Source organism: Drosophila sulfurigaster, chromosome 2L, assembly GCF_023558435.1.
Source record: "Drosophila sulfurigaster albostrigata strain 15112-1811.04 chromosome 2L, ASM2355843v2, whole genome shotgun sequence".
NCBI lineage: Eukaryota > Metazoa > Arthropoda > Insecta > Diptera > Drosophilidae > Drosophila > Drosophila sulfurigaster.
Window position 1 is genome coordinate 30,271,317 of NC_084881.1, and position 27,968 is coordinate 30,299,284.

Sequence of the window (27,968 nt, forward strand, 5' to 3'; positions counted from 1 at the left end):
ACAGCGAAGAACGACGACAAAATAGACAAACGAAAGGATTGCCAATGGAGAAGGAGAGAAAGTAGTTCCCGAAGCGAGAAATGCCAAAGGAACATACGGAGAAGAAGGAGTAGGCAGCTCCTCCGAGCCAAGAGTCTTTTCGAGCTCTAGCTGCTGCTTTTCTCTGGTGTTCTCACTGCGTGTGGTTTGTGTTTGTTTTCACAATTGTCGAGGCTGAGTCCCTCTCTCCCTCTCCCTCTCCCTTTCCCTCTTTCTCCCTCTCTATTGTCGCGTTGTGTTCGTGGTGTTTTCTTGTTATCCCGTGTTCTATTTTGCCCATAAAAAACAATGCCAACACAATGGCCTCAGCCTGGCATTCCAACGTTGCTGCTTTCCCGCATTGCATTCCCCTGCTCTTTTCCCGAACTCTTCCCTACCCTGCTCTATTATTAAAGTGATCGTTTCTCTGGTCGCTTTTCAATTGACCGTACAAATCGCAACAAGGCTCAGCCGGGATAAGCCCCGTTGTACCGAAACAGAGACAGATCCATGGCAAGGCTCCCTCGATGCCTCATTTCGTCTCTGCTCTTTTCTTCACACGCCTCTCTCGCTCTCTCTTTTCCTCATTGTGGTGATCGCTGATGCGCATTTGATTGCTGCTGCCTTTTTTCTCTTCTCAATGCCGGACAAAGCGTGCCTAAGTCCTTGGAAAATCGTTTTTTTCCCTGCCGCTGCCTTTTTTTAATTTTTCAATTTCCTGCAACTAATTGCGAGAAAAATCGTTAATGCTTGGCAGAGATTATTAAGAGCTCAACGATGGACTTGCTCATAACATATCCTAAACACTTCATCTGCAGCTTGAGTTGAGTCCGAATCGGAATCGGAATCAGAGTTAAAGTCCGAGTTCGATTGCTAGTTGGCTAGCAAAAGGGTGTGAAGTGGAAGGCGTCGCGCGTCCACTTGAAAATCTCGTTATCCTGTCAACGCCAGAGCTGCACAGTTGATGGCAGCCACTTGGCCGCGAAACTGACGAGTCATCAGCGGGGCAAAAGCAAAAACTCCGGGGGGAAAGTCATCAAGTGCTGCTCCAGCAATTGGCAGCTGGTTCGCTGGTATCGCTTACACAGCCGCAGATGACAAGGAGATGAGACAGCGACCGAGGACGGAACGAGGACATTGAGATGAATGAAAATAGCAAACAGTTGCCCGCCTACTACAACCACCAAAACTGAACAAACTGGATCAGCAGCCGCAGCTCCTTTTGTGCCTTTTGTTTTGCGACAAGCTGCTGCTCGGTTGCTGCTTCTTGGGTTGGGCTTAGGACGCGTGGCTAAAGCACAAACCGAGGCACTCAAACGCCTCGGCGGGACTCAATTGTTTTGAGATCAATTTGCAACTTAATTGAAATCCATTTAAAGTAATGAGAGTTACTAACTTGCCTACTTTTCCCATATCCCTTTTCCCCGACCTCTAACCCGACTGCTAACCCAACCACTCTACCCTTTCTCTTGTGGCTAGTCCGCCCTAGGCCTCGGCTGATCCTCAGCTCAAGAATTATAATCCTCGAGACTATATATTCTATTCATATATACCTGCTGCTCATCCTCGGCCCAGATCAATTTGCAACCTGAGCGAAGCCAAATTGTCATTTCGCCAGTTTTACACTCGCGGGTATATGAGAATAATCATATGCGCCCGACTCCGACTCCGACTGCGGCCGGGAGTCGAGCAACAGCATTATCCCAATCGAAAAATATGCAAAAAACAAGTGACAAAGCTGCAGTAGATGCTACTTCACTATCAAATACCCGTTGCACGTTTTAGGGGAAATAACTAACTGTTTTCTTTGAGTAATTTCCATGTTTAATGATTTATGCAATGATTGTATATTAATCATATTGACGGACATTTTTTTCCGTCTCATAACTGAGATATAATGCCCTTTTACTTTGTAGCTACCGGGTATAAATATGCAAAGATTGCCAAAAAATGGAGTGTAGTGGAGGCAAGTCCATTAAAAGGGAATAAGTGCGTGCAAATCCTGGCCGGCGGATGTTTTTCATATTATCAGCGCATATTACTTCATCGAAAATGAAAAAGCTCTTCAACCACCCTCCTCCCCCTCTCCTCTTCACTCCCAGGAGTTGGCAAAGTAAACACATGTGGAGTGCTCAGAGTGGAGAAGGCGCTGAGCTAAAGGCGGATTGCGGATTGCTTTTTACGGTCATGTCCACGCGCCCCATTTCCACGTCCTCGCCCTGCAAATAGATAGAGAGAGAAAAGTATAGACAGTAAGAGAGAGAGAGAGAGGACACACATAAGATGATCCCTTGTAAATCTGTAAATTGTTTTATGACCATATTGGAAAAGTAGGTGTAAACCTAATTTTCCTTTATGTGGTGCGCGACCTGCGCTCGTTCAAAGTTCATCGCAAAAAGGACACAGGAAGGACACCAGCTACCAGATACCGAACTCGATTGTTCTTCCGGCTGGCGAGTGCGCAGCAGGATGTCCACTCAATACTCAATCGACCGGCCGCTTGCGCCTTTGTTTGGCCGCTTGTGCTGAGCCTCATTTAAATCATACCGCTGGCCAATTTGCATTCGCACCACAAGCAAATTGATCCGCCCTAATCCAAGCACAACTCAGGCCAGGCCAACTCAAACGTAGCCCAACTCCTTCTCCTTGTCGACCCCTTGCCTAAGCACTCGCTGAATTTTAATGTGCATTTTGAAATCTTAGTTTTGAATGGAAACGAAAAACACTACAACAAACACGCTTTGGCTTTGGCTTTACTCAGGCCTCCTCGGCTTTACGAGCTCTGCAAATTGAAGTCAGTCAGCCGACCAACTGACTGACCACGTCAAAAGGGGTTTGCAACAGGGTTAATCATGTTAATTTTATTTAATTAATTCATTTCTAATTTATTTAATTCAATGGTATACGTTTTTTAATAAGACTAACCGTTTAATTATCTTTCATTTACAATTTACTCATCGCCCTACAAATTATATCAAGTTGAAATTAAATGACTCCGCGTACATTTAATTTTAAGTCAACGCAGCTTTTTAGTTGACATTTGCAACATATTGAAAAGCTGTTGCTTCCAACTAATCAAATACTTATATAAATTGTAGTTTTTGCCTTAATAATTTGTGCATACATACATATATTTTCATTTGCAACAACATTTTCAAATTCAACGACTGCTTTCTAGCGCCATCTGTGGGTCAGTGTACTTTTTACGACCTCTTGGTTATTCCAACTCGTTCTGGCTGTCTGGCAACGCCACATCGAACAGCTGAGTTGCGAACACAGCTGGCCACTTATCCAATCGATAGAAGCTACTTATCGATATCAATAACCTAAGGGAGCATAAACAAAATTGCAGCACAATAAAATAGTAAACAAAAATGCGTAGCACATGAAACGTATTTAAATAAAACGAAAAAAACAAGTTATGGAAATGGGCAGACTGAAGAAACGACGTAAGCAGCGCAAGCGAAAACACAAGCGAGGCAAGCAAAGGGCAACAGCTGCGACAAGAACACCGAGGCAACAACCGCTAGGCGAGATCTGGAGCAGCACTTACAAGGATTTAATGGAATGGCACCAGCAGCAAGTGCTTAACTTCTGTGGCATGCAAGAGGAGAGCTCCGCAGAAGAGGAGGAGGAGGTGAATGAGGAGGAATCAAACGTGGAGTTGGAGGAAGTGGATGCAGACTATTTGAGCTTCTTGGAGGTTACTTTAAAGCATCAGCGGGAATTGCAAGAGCTGCGTGCCGCAGCAGCTGCTGAAGCGATCGAAGAAACTGCTGCACCTTCACTTGAAACATAATCAGATGCCTTATGTCACCATGTCATCATCCCACCGAATCCCTATTTTAAGATTAGTATTAGGAAAGCAATAAATGTTTCGATTCTAGTAAATGGTGCCAAGTGAGCAGGCGCCTTAAGCACTCCAAAGCGTGGGCGTTGCGTGAGCTAACTGTAAATGCAAGGGAAGAAGAAGCAGCAGCAGCAGCTTCTTCCCGGAACTTTGCCAGGCTAATGAAGTTGTGTAAAGATTCGAGAGACAGACGCACATTAAGCCGACCAAGACAAATGCGTGTCCATTTGTCTTCTGCGCATTTCAGGGCTACAAAGAAAGCTTCAAATTGGGACTCGACTTGGACCTGGGATTTCATCGGGCGAAATGTATAACAACAGTGTGAATTTATACAGAACTCCATTAAAAAGGCCAAGTGAGATGAAGAAGGTGAAGCAGGCGGCTCTCTCATTGTTCGAGTGGGTCATCAGCTGGCCAAAGCATTGTCTGCTGGCCAGTGGGCGTGGCAGCAGCATTAGTTGCCGCATTGTGCCGCATTTCGACAGAAAAACCTAATTAAGTTATTCGCGCTGCAGCCAAAAGAAAGGCAACTTGGACTCCAATACTTGTTTCTGGGAGCTGCACATGAAACCAACACCTTCCCTGACAATAGCCGCAGGTGTCGCCAGCGATCTTTCTATGGCGCATAAATCATTGAGCTGGGCGATTGAGTCTGAACTTTTCTGGGCGAAATAGAAAGTTGGTAATGGCAGAAGGATTCCCATTCCAATCTCTGTGTCTCTTTCCCTCGCTCTCTTTCATTATTTTTTCTCTTTCTCCCTTGTCTTCTTAAAATGGCTGCAACTAGCAGCCAGGCAACAGCTGTGTGTGAAGCGAAGGCCTCTAATTAAATGGGTGTAGCTGCTGAATGTTGCTAATAACCAACAGGGCAACAGCAGAAGCAAAAGGGAAAAAGGAGGAGGAGGAGAAAGAGAAGAAGCGGAACGAAGAGCCAACGATGTGGAAAACAAACAAGGCAAACCCAAAGGGCTGCTGCTGTTGTTGCCACCTGTTGCTGTCTCGCTCGTCGTGTTGTTGCGACGCCATGTTGCTGCTGCTGCTGCTGCTGGATTTAGCATGCGAGACGACAACACCCCCAACTGCAGCTCAGCTATGTGTATCTGGCTGGGATCAGCGAGAGATCTGATCTGATGTATTATGCATATTTTATGACAAACGAGCAGCAGCAAACCTGCTGCTGTGCTTTGGTTGTTGTTGCTGCTACTGCTGCTGCTGGAGGCCAAGCGAGCCCAGAGAGATCGTAGATCGAGGTCTGAGGACTGAGCTCTGAGTACTGAGGCAGGTGGCATGGCATGGCTTGAAGTGGCTGACAAATTGTTGCCTACAAATCAATTAAATTGCTAATGCGCCGCGACAACAAACAAAACGCCAACAACAGTAGCAATCACACCAACAACAGTAGCAACCACAACACCACGACAACAACAACAATAACAGCAACAAGAAGAACAACAAAAGCTTTGGCAAATCGTGTATTAGGCTCACAATTTAATGGAGCCACATTCCAGAGCCATTGTCGTCGTTGCCAATGCCGCCAAAGCGACCACAAGAAATGCATAAACATATTGCAGATTGCTGTTGTTTCTGTTGTTGCTCTCTCTAGTTTTTTTTTGGCCTGGCCTCAGCAATAATAAGGCGACTGCCCCGCCTCCCTTCTCCACACACAGCCACCCACTAAAGTGAGCCACGGACAATAACAAAAGCTACTCACAAGGGCAGCAACCAAGTGCATGCAGTCGAAGACAGTTTGCAGACACTGCAGGCAACTTGGATTTGGACTTTATGCTGCGCCATAATTGCAAATAAATTTAATAGAATTTGGGAGAGGGAAGCAATCAGAGAGATGGACAATGAGCTAGAGATCGAGAACAATTGTGAAAGACAGTAAATTAGAGAGAGAGAGAAAGAATGCAGAGTATTATTATTTGTGAGGTGAGGAATGAAACGAAAATACTTCAATACTCAAGACTTTGAGAAGTATTATAGGAAACTTTTTCCCTGAAATGTTAGTTATTATAATTAAGATTTGGATTTCAATGAAAATTTTAGTTGATTTGAGTGATAATCGAGTATATTTTGCACAATATGGTATATTTTGAATGTAGTACTAAATCTACCAAATATAGCCTTTGACTGACAATCTGGCATATTTCAGTATTCTATGGTATATTTTGAATGTAGTACTTTACCGATTATAGATTTTTGTATATGTTTAGTATTTTCGTGGTACATTAATTTAGTATATTTAAAAATCAATACCGTACTGTCTTTTATTCAAAATGGGTAGCGGGTATCTGGCAGTCGAGCGGATTCGACTTAGTTACTTATTATTATAATTATTTTTATACTAATTGATTGTTTTCTTTAAATGTCAATTCTGATTATCATTAATCATAATTCACTTCTATTTACAGATCATCAACTTTATCAACTTATCTACGAAATCAACATCGACTTTCCAGCGTTTAAAAGGTTAGATTTTCAACATTTATTCTTAGCTTTAACAATTTTTTGGAATTTGCGACTAAATTTCTTATTGATCCACACTTAAAGTGTCAGTGGTTGGTGTTTATTATCATTTGTAGTTGTCGCCAATGGGGAAACTGGTTGCTCTGCAGTTGTTGGTGTTGGGTTTGTGTTCGACTTGGCTTAACGTGTTGCATTGAGGCACGTATGCTAGTTTTCTGGAGCGGAGGCTCCACGGAGAGAGCCTGTCCAAATTCATTCAATTCAAAACTAATTCGCGTCTAGTTTCGAGTTGCACGCGTGTCGCAGAGTCTCTCTCTCTCTCTGTCTCTGTCTCTATCTCTATCTGAGTACTCGTATTTCTATTTGTTTTTGTGTGTTTGCTGTGCACTCGTATCGTTTTTTCGTCTGTCGTTCTCCATTTGTCGCCTGGCACTTTTCTAACTGCCAAACGGCGCTTGCTGCATGTGGCAAGTGGCATACGTAGAAAGGGAGAAGGAGGAGGAAGAGGAAGCGTGAGAGAGCCAGAGCAGAGCGAGGTACAAACTGCGCCTGCGCACGCGTTCAATTAGTTGCAAATTGCAAATCGTGCGGCGCATGCGCATGCGTCCGATGTCGCCGCGTCCAGTGGCAACAACATGTTGCTGCCGTAGTTGTAGTTGCTGGTTGCTGGCTGCTGCGTGGCGGCAACAGTTGCTAATGTGTTGTCAACAGAACTCGCGTTGACAGCAGAATCGAAAATATTTCATTTCAAATTTGTGGCAACTGTTAGAAAGAGAGAGAGAGTTGCAGCTATCGATTGCAGTTTCAGTTGCAACAGTTGTTGCTGGCGTTTTAATTGCGAGTGAAAACGGGGCAATGTCAACTGGCAACTCGCAACTGGCAACAACCAATGGCTGAGTTATGGAATAGACCTTGAGACGACAACATCCTGTGTTCACTCCATTGTCCACTTTCAGCTCGTTCTAAGCGAAAGCGCTGCTCGTAACTCAGCAGCAACATTTGCATCTGCAACAGCAGCAGCAGCAACAGAAGCAGCCACAGCAACACAGCATTGAATTCTTGTTCAGTTTGCAATTTTTGTCATTTTGTGTTCGTTGAGTGAATGATAACTGACAGTTGAACAGCTCTTTTCTTTGCCTCGCCTCGCTTCTCTTCTCGGCAGCAACAGCTTGGCTGTGGCCCTGGACTCTCCTTCTTCTGTCTTGCTGTCTGCTCGCTTGTCGATGTTGCAGCATCCTGAGGGCACTTTTTGCCTGGCCAAAGGTAAATGTCAATAAATATTGGCAATGCTCCTTCGAACCAGACGCTGTCATTGTCATGGCCATAGCTGATGTTGCTGTTGCTGCTGTTGCTGATGTTGCTGTTGCATGTTCAACTCTGCGGAATGCCTCAATGAGGTTCAACTCTAACTGCAACTGCAAATGCAATTGCAATTGCAATTGCAACTGGAGCTGAAGATGCAGCTCGTTACCCAATCGCTGAGCTAAGCATAAATTCTATCAACCAGCAAATGGAAATATTAAGGAAATTTAGATGTTGACTCACAAAAGAAATGAGGGGGGAGAAACTGAGACTTTTGTTTACGCGTCTCAAAGCAACCGCCGACAATTTGCGCTAGAGTCAAAGGGCTAGGCCAACAACAGCTCTATCTGCAGTGGGAGATGGATAAGAGGCTGAGTGAAAGAGAGAGAGCGGAAGCGGGGGGAGGCTGAAGGCGGAGTGCAATGCGAAACCAACCGCAGTGTAACATACATCATTTTCACACCGAAACGCAATTGATGATGAGACCACGACGACGACGACGACGACGACGATGGCGATGGCGTTGAAAGGAAACCTGTGGCAAACCTCAAGGCGAGAATTATGAGCGACAACAACAGCAACAGCAAGAGCAGCAACAACTGTTGCTGGTGGCGCAGCAAATGACTTTGAACTGAGAATTTGCAGCTAATAATTTACACAAAAGCGTTTTTAATCATCCAACGGCAGCCGAGGGAAGCGTTTCCACCGACCATGGCCAATAAATTGCCAGCGTGGCAGCAGCAACAACAGCAGCAGCAACTGCAACGGCAGCTGCAACAGCAACAACAAAGAGGAAGAAATATTTACAAGAAAGCAATCAATCAGCGCATTGCTCAATACGAGTGCGATGCGATGCGATGCCGAGTACTCATAGTCGAGATGGGTTTTTGGAACCACTGTGCTTGGCATTGTGTCAGTTGAGATTGCAGCAAGACAGACAACAGACAAGAGCAACAGCCAGAGCAACAGCAACAGATACGAGTGGACGATGGACATTGAAAGCGCAACTGGGAATGCCAATGGCAAAGACGATGGCCACCAGATCATTGATAATGATCTGAGTTCTGCAACTGGAGCTTCGCTAGTTCTAGGAGGAGAAGGAGGAAGAGGGGGAAACTGTGGCTCAGCGCCAAAGACCAAAACTTAAAAGTATGCGTAATGGCCCCAGGGAGCAACATTGGATCTCTGCTTCGCCTGCGGTTGTTTGCCTTTTGTCTAGAACTAGCTGAAGTTGGATGCTCGCTCTCTGCTGCAATTGCTGCTGCAGCGATGAGAAAACGCGTCATAAATGCGTAAAGTTGACGACAGCGGCATCTGATGCTCCAACTGGACACAAGAGCTAAGGAAGAGAGAGAGAGAGGAAGAGGAAGAGAAAGAGAGGCAGCTTGACTCGGCAGTCTTCATCATATTTAATGGTTGTGTGATAATATGCCACGTTGAAGCTGCAGTTGCTGCTGCTGTGGCTGTGGCTGCTGTTGCTGTTGCACGCCAACAACATGGCCATAAACAGAGTCAGTTGCAGTTGCAGTTGCAACGCAAAACTCAATTAAAGAGCGCATTGCAGTCGCATTGCTGCAGCGTTGTTGCAGCCAGCCATGATACTCTCGACTGAGATGATGATGATCACGATCACGATGGTCATAATGATGATGAACAACTGACATTGAAGTGCCAGATCGACAACGAGTTGTGTTGCTTACTCATAAATATGGCGAATGCTGAGTCCTCCACAGCAACATCAGAGTTCTCCTCAAGCACTCTTGGTCGTGGTCTCATCTACTACAACTTGGTTATTAGTCGCCCGGAATGTTGGCGATGCGCGTTAATTAACTCATCAATTTTTTGCTCTCTCTGTCTCTCTGCGCGACAGTTGCAAACGCAGTTGTTGTCTTTCTTGTTGTAAAAGGATTTGGGCTGCGCCTACACAATGCATATGCATGCAGATCTCTTTGCAGTTGTTTCCTCCAAACTCTTCGCTTAAGTCTCAGCTTTCGCAGTTGACAGTCCACAAGTTGTGCCCCTCGCTCTCTCTTCCTCTCTTGAGCCCTTTGTAGGGACTGTCGAGTGCGTGTGAGGTGGCATTCCTTGAGAGTTCGCCCTCACTCCCTTCTCTGAACCGACAGCAACATGTTGCTGCTGCAGCGACGTTGTCGTTGTTTTTGCTGCGAAATTAAGTACCTACTAGAATGTAGTTGAAAATGTCTTTAATAATGACAGCAACTATGTGTGGAACTTGAAAAGCGCGTAAGCATCATCAGCTTCGGAACACGTTCATGTGTCGTCGCTCATGTAGACTCGCCTTCCCCTTTCCCCCTTCTTCTCTGTCCAGTCTTGGTTGCTGTTGCTGCTGTGTGTGCAATAATCTGGAACGTCATTTTTATTGCTGCCACTCGCATGGGGCATTCCTCGTGCCTCGTTCATGTCATTCACTGGGCCACAGATCAGCTCAGGGGCTCAGCCAGAGTCAGACTCAGACTCAGTCTGAGAGTCAAAGCCACTGACTCAGACTGCACAGTCTGGAGTTGGAGTCGTCGTCGCCAGCTTCAATCTCAGTCACAGCCTGCTCGTTGTCATCTTAAGCAATCATCTCATAATCGGCAGTGGCATTGTGGCAGTGCCAATGTGGCAACGTCTGCTGCTGCCAATGCCGCTGTTGCTCATTGCATTTATGAGGCATCTTCGCTGTCAGCGTATGCGAAGCTGAGCAGCATCCCTCGCCAGCCAAATCGGAGCAACAGCAACAGTTGCTGACACATCGTCAAGGCGCTGATATAAATCTACGCATTGGCCCCGGATCTGGAGCGCGTTTTGATTGATTGCTCTGCTGCCCAGAGGCAGCAACTACAACAACTGCAGCAGCAACAATAACAACAGCAACAGCAGCACCAATAACCACAGAAGCAACAACAACAACAACCATAGCAATAGTAACCAATAGCAGCGACTTCTACGTTGACGACTTTTTGCTGCTTTTGGTGTTAATAATAATTATTTGTAGCGAATTGTGAGAGACAAAAAGAGCGAAAGAAAGAGAGAAATAAACTCTGATATCGTGAGAATGTTGATACTTGAAATAGATTGAACTACGCTGCAGGTGGCGAAGAAATTAAATCGATTAGTTGCTCCAGAATATTTCACTTAAGTGGAGACTTATAAAGGATTTTTATTAACATTTATGTTGTTTGGGTGTTCTAAATGATTTCTCTTAACTCGAAATAGCAGTAAATGTTTTTGAGTATTTATGATTTTGCTTTACACTATATTATTTGTCACAATATAAGCTGCATAATTTGATGAGCATATTAATTTGCCAATTAATGTAAATATTCTTATTAATAGGAACAACTTTTCTTATAGTTTTAAGGTCACAAATATTATTATAAGATACAAAATATTGTATTTGAATGGATTACAGAATATTGTAACCTAAATCTAGTATTTTTTATCTTATTTTGAGAACTTGGAATTTTTTAGACTAATCTTCTTAGTTTTAAGAATTTTTTCTTAAAGTGGTTTTACATCAAGAATACAATTTTTAAGACAAATGTTCTTGAATTTAGAATATTCTTTTTTTTCTGTTTAAGTATTGCTTGAATACTCTTAATTTTTCTATTATTTTAAATATCAGTAAATGTCGTTAATGGTTTTAGTTTTTATATCTGCTCTTAAATATATTTTAGTCTCAGGTAATAGATAAATATCATTTTAGGAGCTCATTTCGCATTTCGTATTTTGCATTTTGCTGTTACTTCCGTTGACGATTTCTATTTTTTAGTCTTTGTCTATTTATTACTCTCTAAATGAGTAATATTTTTATTAGCTTATTAACTTTTAAGTATTTTGGTGTTGCCTAACGATTTTAATTTAAAATAGCACTGAATGTTGCTGACGGGCGACCGTCGATTGCTGACAGACAGCGGCAATGCCAATGACATTGGCAACATTTACGTGCTGTGTGGCAAACAAACCAAAAATTTGTTGTCGCTGTGGCAGTTGCAATTGTTCTGGCTGTTGCTGTTTGGCTGTTGCTATTCGGTTGTTTGGCTGTTGAGGTTGCGGTCATTGCTGGGCTGAGGGAACAGCAACTACAGCAAAAGACGAAGGAACAGCGTCAACGACAGCAACAATGTTACAACGCTGCAATTTAAATAAGTGCCCAGCAGCAATGGCGACAACAACAACTGCCACAGCAACAACTGCAACAACAATCGGAGATAATTGCGGCTCGTTTTGCTGTTTGTTGTTTCGTTTCTAGCGCTCGTCTTTATTTCCTTTTGGCGACGCCGGCAACACGAAGGTCAACAGCAACAATTGCTGATGTGCTGGCTGTACTCTCGGTTGTTGTTGTTGCTGTTGCAATGAGCCTTTGGCCAGCCGCTTACAAGCGTTGCAAATTCCGCGCGGCTGTCGCCATAATTGTTCCATTGCAGCCACCTCGTCCCTGCCTTCCTCCCCTCCTCCCCACAAGTTTGTGTGGTATGGACAACACTTTTGAGAGATCAGCAATTGGTTGGCCTGTTTAATGAGTGAAGCAGCAGCAGTAACAACCAGAACGGAGGGGAAAGAAAGAAGAGCATCTGAAGCATGCGAGGTGTCTAAATTAGCTGGAAACGCGTTTTTCGGGTGGTGCAGCAGCAACAACAGCAACAACAGAGCGGCCATCAAAAGCTTCGCTTGTAATTAGGAACAGAGCAAATGCCAAAAAAGCATCAGCATCAGCAGCAACAGCAGCAGCAGGAGCAACAACAATGAAAGGAGTACAACATTTGTCAGCAGCAGCAATGAGACTCAAACAGCGGCAGCAAATAATAAAAATCGGTAGCAATTGCAATTGTTGTCGAATGTTCTGTCGCTGTTGCTGATGCTGTTGCCGTTGCAGCTGCACAAAGGGATGCGCGACTGTGCTCCTGATCCCAGTGCTGTTGCTGTTGCTCTGGCAGTTGCTGGTCTGGTGGCCATGGCAACATGTTGATCACTGATATCGTCTGCACGATTTGCTAGCGCAGCAGCAACAGGTAGAAGACTTCGACGCTGAATCTGAATCTGGCCAGGAGGAGCTGCTGTTGTCGATGCTGTGGTTGTGGTTGTTGGTTGCTGCTGCCTGCTGTTTTGTGTGGACAGCTTTTTGTGTTGCTGTTGTTGCTGCTGCAGTTGTTGGTTTTTGTTGATCTGGCAACTTCATTACTTGACAGCGCACGACTTTGATATGGAAGCAGCGAAGCAGACAGAAAGACAGACGGACGGACGGACAGACAGACAGACGGACAGTTGAACTGGGCAAAATGCATTTGAAATGAAAACAGCAGTAACGTATTTTTGTTTTTGTGGTTCTCCGCAGAATATTGTTGTAATCAATTTTACAAGTTTTTATTGATGAGGCAATGTCGCATGTCGCCAAAGGAGGCATGAGGCATGTGGCATGTTCACTTGTACGTGTATGCGTCGCGCCACATGCGGCAACTACTTTTTGGGCTCAGCTCAACTTCACTCGACTCCACTCGGTGCGGTGTCCTTGAGCCAAGAGACGACCCACTAAGCGAGTTCCCCCCACTCGTTCCTCTCCTCTCTCGCTCCATCACATACATACATTCCTGTTGCCACTCGCACTGTGTGGCAAAGTGGCACGACTGACACCTAGACACATTTTTGCTGTGGCACGAATCAAAAGGCAAACATTTTCACTTTCAATTACAGCAATTAAAGCGAGCAATGATAATAACTTATTTAAGACGCAACGCGACACGAGACGACGACAACGACGACGACGACGGCGACGATGTTGTTGCTGCTGCGTTGCATTGCGTTGGCCACAGGCCAAAACTGGACACGCCACGCCACAGATTGCCACAGAGATGCAGAGGATGCTGCAGCAACAGCAACAGCAACAGCAACTGAAAAACTAGTTCAGCTGCGCCCCTCTCGCAAATTGAATTTTCGAAAACTATGCAACACTCATACGCCCCGTGGGTCCTTGAACCCCTGTCGTGCCCTCTTCCCTGGCTGCCCCTTCGTCTTGCTGCTGCTGCTGCTGCAATTGCAGCATAAACGCTTTTTAATTGAATACGAATTCTGCACTGAGACTGACGAGAAGAGCGGGAGCGGGAGAGGAGTGAAGAGCAGGAGAGTCTCTTTCTGCCTGTCTTCGATATGCGATTCGCGATCAATGTTGCTGTTGTCGTCGCTCGTTTTGAAGTCATCGCCCAGTGGCTCACTTACAACTGGCCGCCGGGCATCCTTTTTGGCGGTGGCTGCGCTCATCGCCCGTCCATTTTTTGTTTGTGTCTATAAACTCTTTTTTATGCTCGTTCGTAAAAGTATCTATATATATATATGTACATAAGTATATATATATATTGTTAATTTATAGAAGTTTTTTGTGGCCATCGCTTCGGCTGTTGCTGTTGTTGAAATGCCTTCGAGTTGGTCGTTGTCATTAAAACGCGCGATGGGACATCGATTTGTTGCTGTTGTTGTTGCTCTTTTTCTTTTTGTTCTTGCTACTGCTGTTGCAAGTTCTCTCTCTTCTTGGCTTGATGTTGATTTTTGTCGTTTGCCTTTTAAATGAAAATAACGATAAATCAAAGGTCGCTGTCCCAGCGCCTGTCCCCAAACGAGATGAGTTTTGAGCGCTGTCTTTCGCCCTTTCCTCTGTCTTTCCTTGTGGTTGCCTCCCTCACGTTTTGGCTGTAATTTGTTCAGCTTATGGACTTTTAATTGCCCACCAAATGAGACTAGCCAGGGCAGCAGCAACGGGTAGAGAGATAGAGAGTAGAGACACAGTAAAACAGGTGGCCAGCGATAGGAGCAAAACACACTCACCCACAATTGTGACCTCATTTGCTGCAACTAAACTCGCCTCTAAGACAAAGGCTGCTGCCGTGGACAATGCTGATGATGATGATGAAGCACAATGATTAGCGAATCCCAGCTAAATCTGTGATGGCGCACGAGCCGAGTGCTCCTTTCCTTGTGTGCTTTCCAATCCCTGTTCCACAGGGGAAAAAGCGCAGTCCAGTCACCTGCCGCTTTGTTAGTCCAGGGAATAACACGAGAGTATCGTTTAACGATGCTACGATGCTTTGATGCAGCAAGTAGGTGGCCCGGAGACCATGAGAACCTGGCGCAGAGGTTAATCCACAGTCAGAGCAGAGCACAGCACACAGAGAGCGATAGCGTTTGCTGAAGTTGTAGTTGCAGTTGCAACCACGAGTTGCCATTCTATGCGGGGCCTAATTAATTACCACGCCGGTGGCTTTCTCTAATGTCTGCCTCCCCTTCCGCTCTTCTTCCTCCTCTGCCGTCGATTGTTGTGCTCTAATGTAGATATCGCAATGGCCATTAGACTGCGACGATTGATGAGTGGCGACTGGCAGCAGACAACAACTTGCAACATTCAATGGAAGGAGACGGAGACGCGCCTGGCGACGACGTCATAAGGTCGATGCTTGTCAAGGCAGCTTGTCTAGGCTGCGGGGAGCTACGCTTCAGCTATAGCTGCTGACTCTTGCTGCACTTAATCGCAACTGAAACGCAACAGCAACAACATCAAACAACAACTTCTACTGCGCTCGCTTGCTGAGATTATATCTCATCAAAGGAGCACGTTTTTGAAATTACCGTACTAAGTGGGCGTCTAACTGTGCCAATGTGTGTGTGTGTGTATATGTGTGCGTTAGCTACCTGCCCCTCCCTCCTCCTGTTTGCCCCTCTCGGTAGTCTGCACCCCGAAGAAACACTAAATACTGCAAACATGGCCAAGTGCTTTTTCAAATTTTCCACGCTTGCTTTATGCAATTTGTCTACTTTAGAGAATTCTTGGTCCACACTGTACCGCACAGCATTCGGGCATTAACCAGCACTAACTCAACTTTTAGCAATTCTACTGCTAGCCAACACTGTCTATTATATTGCTTCTTCAATTGTCGAACTGTTCTTCCAAAAATTATCTCTCAAAGGATAATTTTTTCTTTATTTAAAACACTCACAAAAAAAACAAACAAGAAATTGGTTCGTAAAAATTGATTTCAGCATCTGATTTCTATAGACTTCTATATACTTATTGCCAAAGAAATGCTATTTAAAATATTAATAATAAAAGTCATCTTTGTATAGAGCTTTGAACTCAATTGGTTAGATTCAATACTAAACTCAATTTTGCAGTAGAGTGTAATTTCCGATTGAATGCAATTTCCTACGTATTGCCAAATCAAAGTCAGTAAATGTTTTATTAAAAATATTTTAATGCATTAAACATCAGGCAAGTGTATTAACCTCTCAAAGGAGGCTGAGAGATAGAGGATGTGAGGGAGGGACCAAGAGGGGGCGACCACACCGAGAAGGCGACTACCGAAGATCGTTGCGTTGGGAGGTCAAAGGTGGCTGCCATTGGCCATTGACTTGGATGAGCTGCAGCCAGAGTTGAAGATAAAGCTACAGATGATAGAGATGGAGACAGGAGATGGACGGGAGAAGGAAAAGGGGAGGCTGCGACGTTTCGCATTTCGCGCTTTGGGTCAGGTTCAATTTCAGACTGGGAAGAGAAATGGAGGCGGTGCTTGTTGTGGCAACTTGCAACTTGCAGCCTGGCAAGTGTTGCATGTTCGGCAACCCACTGACCAACAGCAGCAGAAGCAACAGCAACAGCAGCAACAGCGGCAGCTGCACTTGCTCCCCACAGCGCATGGACAATTTCTGGCTAATTTTCCCAATGGCTTCGCGCATTTCTAATGCAAATGCGAAAATGGGAAATACGCCTGCTGAGAGAGAAAAAGAGACAGATTCAGAGACAGAGAGAGAACTTTAATGCTTATCAGGCAAAAGACAACGACATAAGAATCGCAGCAGACAAGGAGAAATGTCTGCAATGCTTAAATAAATAAGATGAAGAAATTGTAGAATCACGACGAGGCAGCAACAACCACAGCAAGCAGCAGCAACTGTTGCAGGCTGACCAATGCAACATAACTGTGGCATATTCGAGGCGAATCCATGACTCGGTTTCATGGTTTCATTAGGGTTCGGTTTATGCAAACAAACAGCAACAATTGCCGGCTGATGAGGCATGCAACACAGCGAGAGGAGAAAGAATCAACGTTTGATTTGTGCCTTGAATGAAATTCACTTTGGCAACGTTTGTTCATAAAAAGTATTCCATAATGCCGTTAGCAGCAGCTTGCAACTGGCAGCTAGCAACTTGCAACTTGCAACGAGCTAACGGCAACGTTTGTAAGGTGTCCGATTGGTGTTTGGCAGTTTGACTTATCATAAAGACAGAGCAGGGGGCATGCCTGGGAGGGAGGGGGCGTGGCAGCTACTCTGCTTTAGAGATTTTCTCACACGGCCTACTCCTCCCCAGGTGGCAGCCACAGTCGAGGAGGGGATGTGGCAGGCTGCACTGGATGCATGTTAATGATCTTATCGCCGCGCTTAGCATTTAATACCAAATTTGTTTTATGCAAATGAACCGAGTGAGCAGCAAAGCAGCGAGCAGCAATTGCAATTGCAATTGCAATCGAGCAACTGGCAACTGGCAACTGTCAACAGCGTGCAACGTGCAACACAGTTGTTTGTGTGCGGTGACAAACTCAGGCATATTTAACAACAGCAACACCAACAACAGCAACAGTTGCAGGCGTTAGATTTGATGTTGCTGCCTGCCACAGCAATTTTACGGTATTTAATTGATGTTTAACCTTGCAAACGGCCGTCCCCCATTGAAAAGCGATACCAGCAGCAGCTACAACAGCAGCAGCAACATGCAACCAACAACCATAGCCAATTCCCCCACCCCTTCTCTTGCCACCTCTCTTCGGCTGAGATCGTGTGATTTTGAGGCGGCGATAAGAGCTTCGCATTCGGTTTGCTTGCCCCAGACAAAGTTGCCAAAATTGCCGGCTTTATTTAATAAATCTTTTTATGAATTCAATTTATTTTTCAATTTTTCAAATGCTGCGACCAGCCCAGCATGAAAGACGCAAGCAGAGAGCGGGCAGAACGAGACAGAGAGAGAGAGAGAGAGATGCTAGCTACGATCTGCGATGCGATTCCGCTTGAGATCTGTGTGGCAGCAACAACGTGGCAAAGGGGGGTAAAGGGGAGGGGCAAGGTGCAACTTGCGTGTTTCATATTTAATCAATTTTTTGGTTGCTGTTCCAGTTGTTGCTGCTGCTCGCGAGTCGCACGCTCTTTTATCTGATTAGGCTTCAATTTCTCAATTTAGGCCCCATTGATTTGGATTTTGATTTGGATTCGGATTTGATTGTGGATTGCGGATTGGGATGTGGACTAACAAGGCGCGCAATGTTGTTAACATTGAACTTTCGTGTTTCGACGTCGATTAATCGCTTTTAAATTTGTCAAAAATTAGGCAAAAGGTTGCCATTTGGAGAGTCTGTTTTTAGTTAGTATTAGCAACAATTCTGTAGGTATACTTTTGTATATTCAAATATGAATAAAAACCGTGGGAATTTAATGAGAATTTTGATGATTATATTACGAGATTTATTTATTATCGTATTTCAAACATCTGTAAAAAACTTGCTGAGAATTGAATTGTCAGATAATACTTAGAAATGTTTTTTTATTTGGTTCCACTGACAACGAAATAATTGGTTAATATTATTTGTTTCCACATAAAATACACCACATCGATTTAGTTTTAAATATTCAAATTGAATTGAATTGAATTCAAATATTATAAAGTATATATTTATTTATTTATTTTTGTTTATTTATTATTGTTTTAAAATAGTCTTGCTTTTATTATATCTTTGTAGAGTTCATTTACAAAATCTCGTTTACTTATGTGAGATAATTTTTGAATAGTATTGCTCTTATTAATACTTTGTAGAGTTACTTTCAATATTTAAAGTAAAATGTTTGGCAAATTCCTGAACTTTGATTGTGCCAGAGTATTCCCATACTTTGTTTAGTGTCAGTGGCAAATGTAGAAGGAAGTAGGGAAAAGGGGCAGTGCACAGCATCTAATGAGCGATTTCAAAGTATCACGTTGTTGTCCAGTTTGAGTCAAAGAGTCGTGCTCCCAGCAGCAACAACAGTTGAAACGGAAACCAAGACAATGCCAATGTCCATGGCTTTGTGTTCATGACTTATGCGCTTAGCTGAGCTTAGCTGGGCTGAGCGAAGTTTCAGAGAGTTTTCCGCGAATTTTCGCCACAAAGGAAAACACCTCGCGTTCATTTGTTCACCGCCCTCACTCCCTCCCTTTGCTGCCCCCTTAAAGTGGAGTCATGCCATAACATTGCTGTCATTCAAGGCCAAAAAACTGCACAATAAAGCTGGTCTTGTACTTACATTTGAACTTGGACTTGGACTTCGATTCGGACCTGAATCAGAATCTCGAGCTGCAACTATGGGGCTAAGCGGACTGGCCATAAATTAATCAAGCTCTTGGCGCTGTACGGACTCGATTCGACTGTTGCTTCGATTTAGGCTTGGGTTTTCCATGTTGTCGTCGTCGTCGTCGTCGTTGTTCGCTTTGCATTTGACAATTGTCAGGGATCGAAAGGGATCCTTGTCTCTTTCTCTGCTGGCATTTGGCAGGCGCACTTTTGCTTTTGCTGCTCTGTCCATCTGCAGATTGGACAGTCGCCGAGATTCGGATTTCGGTTATTGACAGCCAGTCTTCGTCCTTGTTTCCTCTTCCCTCTTCTCCTGCTGCTGCTCCTTTGTGCTTCTGTCTGTGGGCCAATTGACAGGCTTTGGCTTTGGCTTTAGCTTTTGGCTGTCGACCGTCATCTCGTCGGGTTGGCTGCTCGGAGTCTGGTCTCAGGGTATTTTGTCCGTCGCCTGAGCGAAGATAATTTATGTCCTGGCATTTTGCATACACTCGAAGTTGTACTGCAACTCAACTCGTAATCGCAGCCAAGCGGCGCGCACTTACGAGTATTTTACTTTTACTTTTCCGCACATTTTGTGAGCGGTTGCTGCAGCTACTGTTGCTGCCCTTTGTGGTTGCATCACTTGAAGTAGCCGCCGTCGCGACGACTCTGCTACTGCTGCTGCTGCTCCCCTTTTTGGTTTTGTTCTTTTGTGAAAAATATCTCCTTTGTCCTGTCAGTCAGAGTCGCCGCTCGACGATCGCTGCTCGCTGCTCGCTTTCGGTTTCCCTGAGCAGCTCTTTGCCTTGGCTTTGGCTGCGCTAATGTTTTGCATACATAAATTCATCTGTGCCACAGTGTTGCACTGGCTGCAGCCCTGACTGTGGCAGTGCCACTGTCTGTGGCAGTTGCAGTTGCAGTTGCAGAACTCCCAATGAACTGCAACTGCAAACTCTCGGCTGAAACATTTTTAGCATCTGTCGCTGTTAGGGTTAATGTCAATTGGCCTGGCTACTGCCTGATTGCCTGACTGTCTGACTGTCTCACTGCCAATGCCATAAATACAGTTTAGCAGCGAAAGAGAGGGGAATAGTGGGGGAGAGGGAGACGGAAGCTTTGGCCCTAGGGGCTGATTGCATTGTCTTGCATCCTGCAACAGCGGCGAACCGCCTTCAATTTAATTAGCAGCTTTTGCAGAGTTCTCTGCTTACTTTCTAATTGCTTGTTATTCTGTGGGCAGGGGAGAAGGTGGACGGGGTTGAGAGAGGGGGAGGCAAGTCAAGCAGTCAAATAGTAATCATTGTTGACAATCACGAAAAGCCTTCGCAGAAGCAACAACAACACCAGCCACGGCAACTGCAACAGCAACAGCAACTTGTTGCTTGCATTTCAATATCGTGCGCGGGTCGACGAGCAACAACAACAACAACAGCAACAGCAATAGTGAGAGCAACAACATTTATACAAATTCAACTGGAAAACTAACAAAACGCCAATTAATTGCCAAATAGAATGTTTTATCTATGAAATCGTATTCGCAGCAACAGCAGCAACTGCAACCACAGCAGCAACATCAACTGCAGCGACAAACTTGGGGCGGTTAATCCGTGAGGGAGGAAGAGTATAGAAGAGGTTCAAGAAGAGAGGCGGGAGGACATACAGAGGGAGGAGGAGGAGGAGGAGGAGGCCAGCTACAAAGAGACCAGCAACAGCATTAGTAAAAGTTAAGCATTTGTGACCGTAACACATTTGAGAGTTGGCCATTTGAAGTTGCTGTTGTGTCGTGTGTTGGCAGCAGCAACAATTGCTGCTGTTGCTATTGCTGTTGATTATTTGCGCAGTTTGGAGGAAAGCAAAACAGTCGACAGTTTAGCCAAATGGCCAAAATGCATCGATGTTGCTGTTTTTGCTGCTGTGGCTGCATCGGGGCGATGCCAGCAATGGTGACGATCTACGCGAGCAACGCGGATCGCAAGCGGCATCTTAGATGCTTATAAGACTGCTCACACACACACACACACACACACACACACACATATCCAAAGTCAACGTCGTGCAGATTAGATGCCTTCATACATATGCAAAAGTCGGGCCACAAGTCGTGTTGCTGCTGCTGTTGTTGCTGCTGCAGTTGCTGCTGCCATTGTTGTTCTTTGTGCTGTGGTTTTCTTTGCGCTCTCAAGCAGCCAACGAAGAAATGGCTTCGACTTGTGGTTGCCAAAGATCAAAAGTGAGTGTGAGGGAGAGAGGCAGCTGAATAGAAAGAGAAATACAGAGAGTGGGAGAGAGAGAGGACAGATTGTGAGGCATTGAACGAGAGGTGCGATTTAAGTGCAACTAAAATTTTAAATGCCACTTTAATAGCATCATTTGCACGCGGCGAGCTTGTTAAGTTGCAACACAAAATTTCTTGCAGCAGTTGCAGTTGAACAGAGACAGATAAAGGAAGACAGAGAGAGAGGGAGGATGTTATTGTTATTGTTGCAGTTTCCTCAAAGCGTGATCAAAGAACGAAAAAAACTGCAACATTCGATTTCCCCCTTTGACGCAAAGAGCAAACAGTAAACAGCAACTGCAACCACAACTCATTCGAATTGTGGACAACATTTGCGGCGCTTACTACATTTTATTTGCTCGTTTCGCGACGCGAAAAATAAATCAAAATCACGCAAATTGCTCAATTAAAATTACTCAACATTTGGCCAATGTTGTTGCTGTTGTTGCTTAACTTGGAAATTAGCATTTGAATAATGAATAACAAGCTTCAAGTCTGGATTCAGACTGCGACTGCGAGTGCGACTGAAGCTAAGCCTTGGCAACAAACTGCTGTCATGTAAGCGACTAATTAACATGTCAGTCAGTCAGTCAGTCATTCAGTCAGTATGCAACAGCAGCGGCAACAGCGGCGGCAACAAAAATGCGGTAACGCGGGGCACCCTCACACCTTGACCCGCCATTACCCTCATCCTCAGCTGAACATTCACAGTTACGAGTTACGCATGCAACTCGAAACAGAAACAGAAATAGAAATAAAAGCAACAACGCTTCCTTTTGGCTGCACGCCAACTTGCAACCTGTCGTCGTCGCCATCGTCGAACTAAACAAATCTCTCACGAGTTTCAAATTTGCCAAGCCAAAGGCAAAGGCAGCAGCAAAATCGCCGAAAAACGTTTAAAATTTTTGAATTTATTAGCCAAAAAATGTGAGGAGTGAAGTAGACAGCGAGAGAAGAGGTTGGAAACAGAGACGATGTTGCAGTCAGTCATCAGCGTCAGCATCAGCAACAGCAACAGCTTCAGCTTCGGCGTCTGCTGCTGTTGTGTTTTGGGTCTCAGTCTCAGTCCGAGTCTGGGACTGTTGTGCTTGGGCCTTCCTGGCAATCTCTTGGCTGTCGTTGCACGGCGCTAATTATCGCTGCTAATGATGCTTTAAAAGGCAGTCGTCGACGACAGGCGGTCGCTTGCCAGCAGCCAACAGCAACACAACAGCCACAACAACAGCTAAAGGCAACTGCGCCTCCAGTTGCGCAACTTGTGGCTGGCCAGTCGCATTGATGCTGCTGCTGCTGTTGCTGCTGATGTTGCTGTTGTTGCTCCTTTCGCTCATCGCATGAGTAATTGACAATTTGCTGAAGTCAGCGTGTCTCCTGCGTCTCCTTTCAGACCCTCATTTCGATTTTGCTGCTGTGTGTGTGTGTGTGTGTGTGTGTGTGTGTGTATGCGATACGTGACCAGCTCGAACTCGGATTGCCTTTTGCCACAACAGCCACAACAACAGCAACTGCAACCAACAACCAGCGCAGGTCTCGTTCGCTTCCTGCAATATTTGTATATGTTAATTGTGTGACTAATGACGGCCAACTTGTCATATTTTTATCAACATGTGAAGTTAACATTTTTGTTTTCGCTGCCAGTTGCCTTTGTTGAACGTTTAACGTTGTTGCCTCGATCGATACCTCGTCGAATCGAGTTTGTGTTCTAAGTCTTTCGTTTTGCCGACTCTGCTGCCTAATCGGGTCACTTGTGTCAAATTAACGCTTTTAACGTATGCACTGCAGATAACGATAAAACAAAACGTTGCCTCCCACCACCAATACTAACACACACAGACACACATACAGTCTATTAGTGTGTGTGTGTAGATACTACAAAAAAAGTCGGGGGCTGGAAAAATTCGTTAGTACGAAAACTCAATCAAATGTCGAAACTTGAAAATCGTGATCATGGTCCTGGCCGCGGCTGCCAGGTAAGTCTGTCCCTCTGTCCCTCTGTCTGCTGTCTATGCAGGCGTAATGGCTGTTGCTTTAGGCAATGGCAACAGCAACAGCAACAACAACAACGACAGCAGCAACAACATTGCCAGCGAAAACAACAAACAACAAACGGTAGCTGCAAACAAGACAAAAGACAAACTTATCGTTTGAATTATCGGCATTTATTTGCATTTTGAAATCTCCTCACCCCGCTTCTCCCGCGTTCTCTTTCTCTCTCTGCTGCCCCTTCCCTTTGTCTCCCTCTCTCCCTCTATTTCTCTCTTTTTCTCTTTGGCTAGCCATGATTGTTGCTACTGTTGATGCTGCTGTTGCTGTTGCTACCTTTGCCTTTAATTCACTAAAACGTAGAGACAGCGCGCTAGAATAATCTGCTCACAAGTATTTGTTAGCCAGATACTCTGTATAAAACCCTTTTTTTGATCTGGTACTTGGTTTTGATGTTAGGTATTATTAGTATTAATAACTTTTCTTAAAATAATAAGCGCTATTTAGTTACTATATCTTTCTTTGCGATTTATTGACCTAAAGTTTGTTGAATGTGTAAAATCCTTTTTGATTTTTGCTATTGATTTATGAACAAATATCTTTGCATTGCTTTAAAGTTTTTGTTTAATTATCAGCTTCATCTCGTTTACATTTCTATATTAACAATATCGAGATAACTTTGAAAATTCTTCACTTGAACTTTGTTAAAAATAAGATTAATAATTTTGTATCGTAGATTTAATTTAGTTTTCTGTCTTTGCAAATGAGCTTAACTTTGTGTGCTACCTTTATGAGTATAACATTGAAGATTTTATTTAGTTTTCTGTCTTTATAATGAAAGAATCACTAGCAATTTATTTACTCAACATTTGTCAAACATTTCGTCGTATTATCAACATCTCGAGCAGTTGATTACAGGGTATAGGCGAAGCAGTAGAAGGATGCAGGGAATTCGATTCAATAAAAAGTGTCTTTGAGGTAGAGAAGGAGGAAGGCAGATGGGAAGACAGAGGGGGAAGAGGAGTGCGGCACTTTCGTATGCGTCGCCAGTGGCAGTTTTCGTCTCTTCTGCAGCTGTTGCAGCAGCTTTCATGCTTCATGGCTCACTTGCTAAGCTTGCGTCGCCTTTTACAGTTAGCACCGAGGGCCTCGCGCAGTCCTAGACATAAAACGAAATACTTACTTACAATATATATAGAAAAGTTACACGTGTGTATCTCTGTACTCAAGACAGAGGACAGAGCGATGGGCAGCACAAAAATTAGCATGCGCAAAGGCAGCAATATCAACTGCGGTAGCAACATTGCTTGGAATGTCAACGGCAGCCGCAGCTGAGATTTTTTCGCTTGCTATTGCTGTTGTTTTGCTAAAGGATTTTGTTTGCTGCTGTTTTGTAGTTGGAAAACGTGATCACTTTAACATTTTTGCTTGTTGCTGCCGCTGTTGCCGCTGCTGTTGCTGCTGTTTTGAGTGGTTTTAGCAATTCTAATGCTGTTGCTGTTGTTGTTAAGCAGCTGCTGTTGCTGAGGTTCTCATATCGATGCCACGGATACGAGTACATGCCCCAATGCCCGTCGAGCAATACCGTACGATAAGCGGTTCCAGTTGCAGTTATACATGAGCAATTGTCGAACCTTTCCCAAGCCACTCTCTCTCTCTTTCTCTATCTTTGTCTCTGTCTCGTTCTGCTAGTCTTTCACAATCTGCATCAGTTTGTCGCTGCATTTCGTCACTCCGGAAATGTTGGAGATGCATTTAGGCTATTCACAATGAAATGTTGTCGCTGAAATTAAAAACAATTGCAATGTCAAACAACAGCAACAACAACAGCGTTGCCTTGTTTGTGGGCTGTGGCTCTGAAGTTGAACGACTGTCATGGACTCTAGCCAAGTTCCAGCATTGTTCTATTTATGCAGAAGAGTCGAAAGGGGGGATCGGAGAGAGGAGAGAAGACGCAACAGACATCAGCGTCATATTCTCCACCCACATGACAACTAGAATCACAATAACAGCCAGCTCGGCATGAACAGCCAAAGGTAACAACACCATCATCATCATCATCTTCTCGTACACTTCATCATCCAGAGTCGAGATGATCATCTTCAGTCAGAGTCGTCGCCGTCGTCGTCGTCATCGTCATGTTGTCATCCTCGTCGTTGGCTGCTTCTAATATCTGTTGGCGGCACGGCAATTAAAAGGCACGCTCTTCTTCTGGTTGTTGTTGCATTGCCATTGTTGTTGCTGCTGCGGCAGATGAAACATTGAAATCAACGTTGTCGACAACAAGACGCGTCCTCAACATCATCCTCAAGCTGCGTATCCATCTGTGTTGAGTTCATCTAACAATCAGAGAACGAGAATGCGCACGATTGCGATTAGGTGGAGGCGACTCCGACTCCGACTTTGACTCCGATTGCGAAGTGAGACGAGCTCTCGTATCTAATGCCAAGATCTGTGTACCGCAGCAATGTCGATGTCGACAGCGCCACCTACATGTGAGAGTCTTCAACTCTTTGCAGAGAGAGAGAATGAGCAGAGGGGAAAACGGGAATGCGGCTCGACGGAAGTGATCTCTGCATGTTTTGTTCCTACTTGATTTTGGTTTGTGAGCTGCGCATAATTGTGCATAATTTGCTGATCAACATTTCCCCCCTCTTAAGAACCGATGCAATAGAGAGCTTTAGTTTGGGCGTTGATTGGCGTCTATTGAATGCTAATTTTGTAGACTGAAGGGAAATCAAAGCGCCGTTAGAGCAGCTCACAAGATGCTGTGCAGACAATGGCGTTCCATTAATAACTGACAGGAGCAGGAGGACGAGAACAACTTCAACTGTGGCGACAGGCAACAGACAGCAGTCTACGACCGAGACTGAGACTGCGACTGAGACTGCGACTGAGAGACAGGCCGAGGAGTGGGCGCATTAGCTGGCTTTTGTTTTCGGGGCCGGCGGCAAACCCTTTTTCGCGCACACAAACAATAAATAATGAAACGTTGACACGACAACGTCATAACCTTTGAACGTGAAATCGAAGCCAGCAGATGCCAATGCAAATGGAATCTAGAGTTGCTAGAAGTTGAGCGTGATGCGTGGGCAGCTGCAACTCCTCCTCACAAATGTGATTCAATTAGTCGCTGTCTTTTGCTCCACTCTTTCTCTCCTTGCTTCGACCTTCGTGGTTTGTGATTTGATCTAGAATTATGGCCAATTGGTACTGACTGTTTGACATGTTGGTGACTCGACTCGCTCTCTATCGCAGCATCGCACAATTGGTGGCAGTCACAACACACAATAGCAGCAACAACAGCAGCAACAACAAAAGCAGCAGCAGCAGGTGGCAGACACGGTTTCCAATTGCCAACAGAGTCAATTGGCAATTGCCATTGGCCATGTCACACGTCGCTCATTACATGGCCAGTCAATACTCAATAGTGAATAGATCTATTCGGATCTCACTAACTGTGATATGTTTGTTAATCGTAAATGAAATCGAAATCGAATAATACTTCAGCTCTCTGTCGCCCGCTGCCAAATCAAATTAAAATGTGAGTTGTCTTTTTATACTTGCTGTCGTTGCGTTGCGATTTTCGCATTGGCATTTTCAAGTTTAGTTTTGCAGTTTTTTGTCTTAATTGGTTGCCTGATAAGATGTGTTCATGTTGTTGCCGTTTTGCTCGCGCACTCGGAGATACATTGATAGTTGTCTCATGTGGTTGCTGTTACTGTTGCTGTTGTCGTTGCCATTCACCAGACGGAGCTCTGCTCCGATTAGCCACCGCCATAGACGGAGGCTAATGAGCCACTTTTCAGCTGCCTCCTGCTGAGTGTGTGTGTGTATTGCGCATACGCAGCGTTGTTGCTGTTGTTGTTGCTTCCAAGCGTTCGTTCTATCTTTTGCATAATTCTCTCATTAGTCAGCTGCCAGTTTGCGGTGTTCGCGTTGTTGCTGCCTTTTTGAAAGTCGAAGTTCAAGTTTCGCCACAAGCGCGGGTGCAGCAAACACAACACGTCACCAACCGAGCTGGTCAAGCATATTTGTAACAGAGCTCGAGGGATTCTTAATGACATTATCTTAAAGTGCCAAGTGCAATCTGAGGAATTAATATATCATTTTAGATGAAGAACTTTTAGTATAGTGTGTTGACTATTGCAGACAACAGAAATATTAGGTGAATGACGAAGTAAGCTAAAGAGAAACTGCAATCTTTAATATAAGATGAAGAATAAATATCATGAAAAAGAGTTCGATTCTTGCAACTGCATTAAGCTGCATAAATATAGCGTTCAAGATGAACATATTTTATAAGAGAGCCATATTAGGTGACTGTCCGAGACAACTTTCTAACAAGTGCAATCCTTAATATTAGAATGATTAATGAATAAATGAACTGTTGGAAATTATCCACAAAAAAGTTTAGTAAAAGTGATTTTAGTTTTAAAAGTTCTTTTTCATTTCTACCACTCATTGTCAAATCACAAAAATAACTAACTACCCGAATATCCAACAAGTATTATATTCTACTTATTATCAAATAATAGTATTGTGCTTATTGCATTGTTCACTTGCCTTTAGTCAGCTCGTGTCATTGCATCATATGCATATTTGGTTGCAGCTCAAATATGAGAAACACAATTCGTGTGTGCGCCATATTTTGGCATCAAATTAAGGGGGCACAAATCGATCAGCACTAGAACGAACGCTTTGTGTGTGTGTGGGTTTTCAACGCTGTGGT

At 44.5% G+C, this 27,968-nt stretch overlaps 1 protein-coding gene and 1 long non-coding RNA gene across 2 annotated transcripts; one reads left to right on the forward strand and one right to left on the reverse strand.

Annotated features, from left to right (window-relative positions):
* The first annotated feature begins 3,138 nt into the window (after positions 1-3,138).
* Positions 3,139-5,825, forward strand: LOC133850124 (uncharacterized). The gene has a single exon (XM_062286114.1). The coding sequence runs from the start codon at positions 3,440-3,442 to the stop codon at positions 3,815-3,817; it is 378 nt and encodes a 125-aa protein (XP_062142098.1). The 5' UTR covers positions 3,139-3,439; the 3' UTR covers positions 3,818-5,825.
* A 7,184-nt stretch (positions 5,826-13,009) lies between these two features.
* LOC133850701 (uncharacterized) lies at positions 13,010-15,385 on the reverse strand. The gene is made up of 3 exons (XR_009895684.1): positions 15,257-15,385; positions 14,459-15,162; positions 13,010-14,370 (listed from the first exon to the last, which is right to left on the reverse strand). It is a non-coding gene; the product is annotated as an uncharacterized LOC133850701 (long non-coding RNA).
* Positions 15,386-27,968: the final 12,583 nt, after the last annotated feature.

Bases quoted from the DNA above. Each gene is read 5' to 3' on its own strand.
- LOC133850124 (XM_062286114.1), top strand. From the start codon at position 3,440: ATGGAAATGGGCAGACTGAAGAAACGACGTAAGCAGCGCAAGCGAAAA.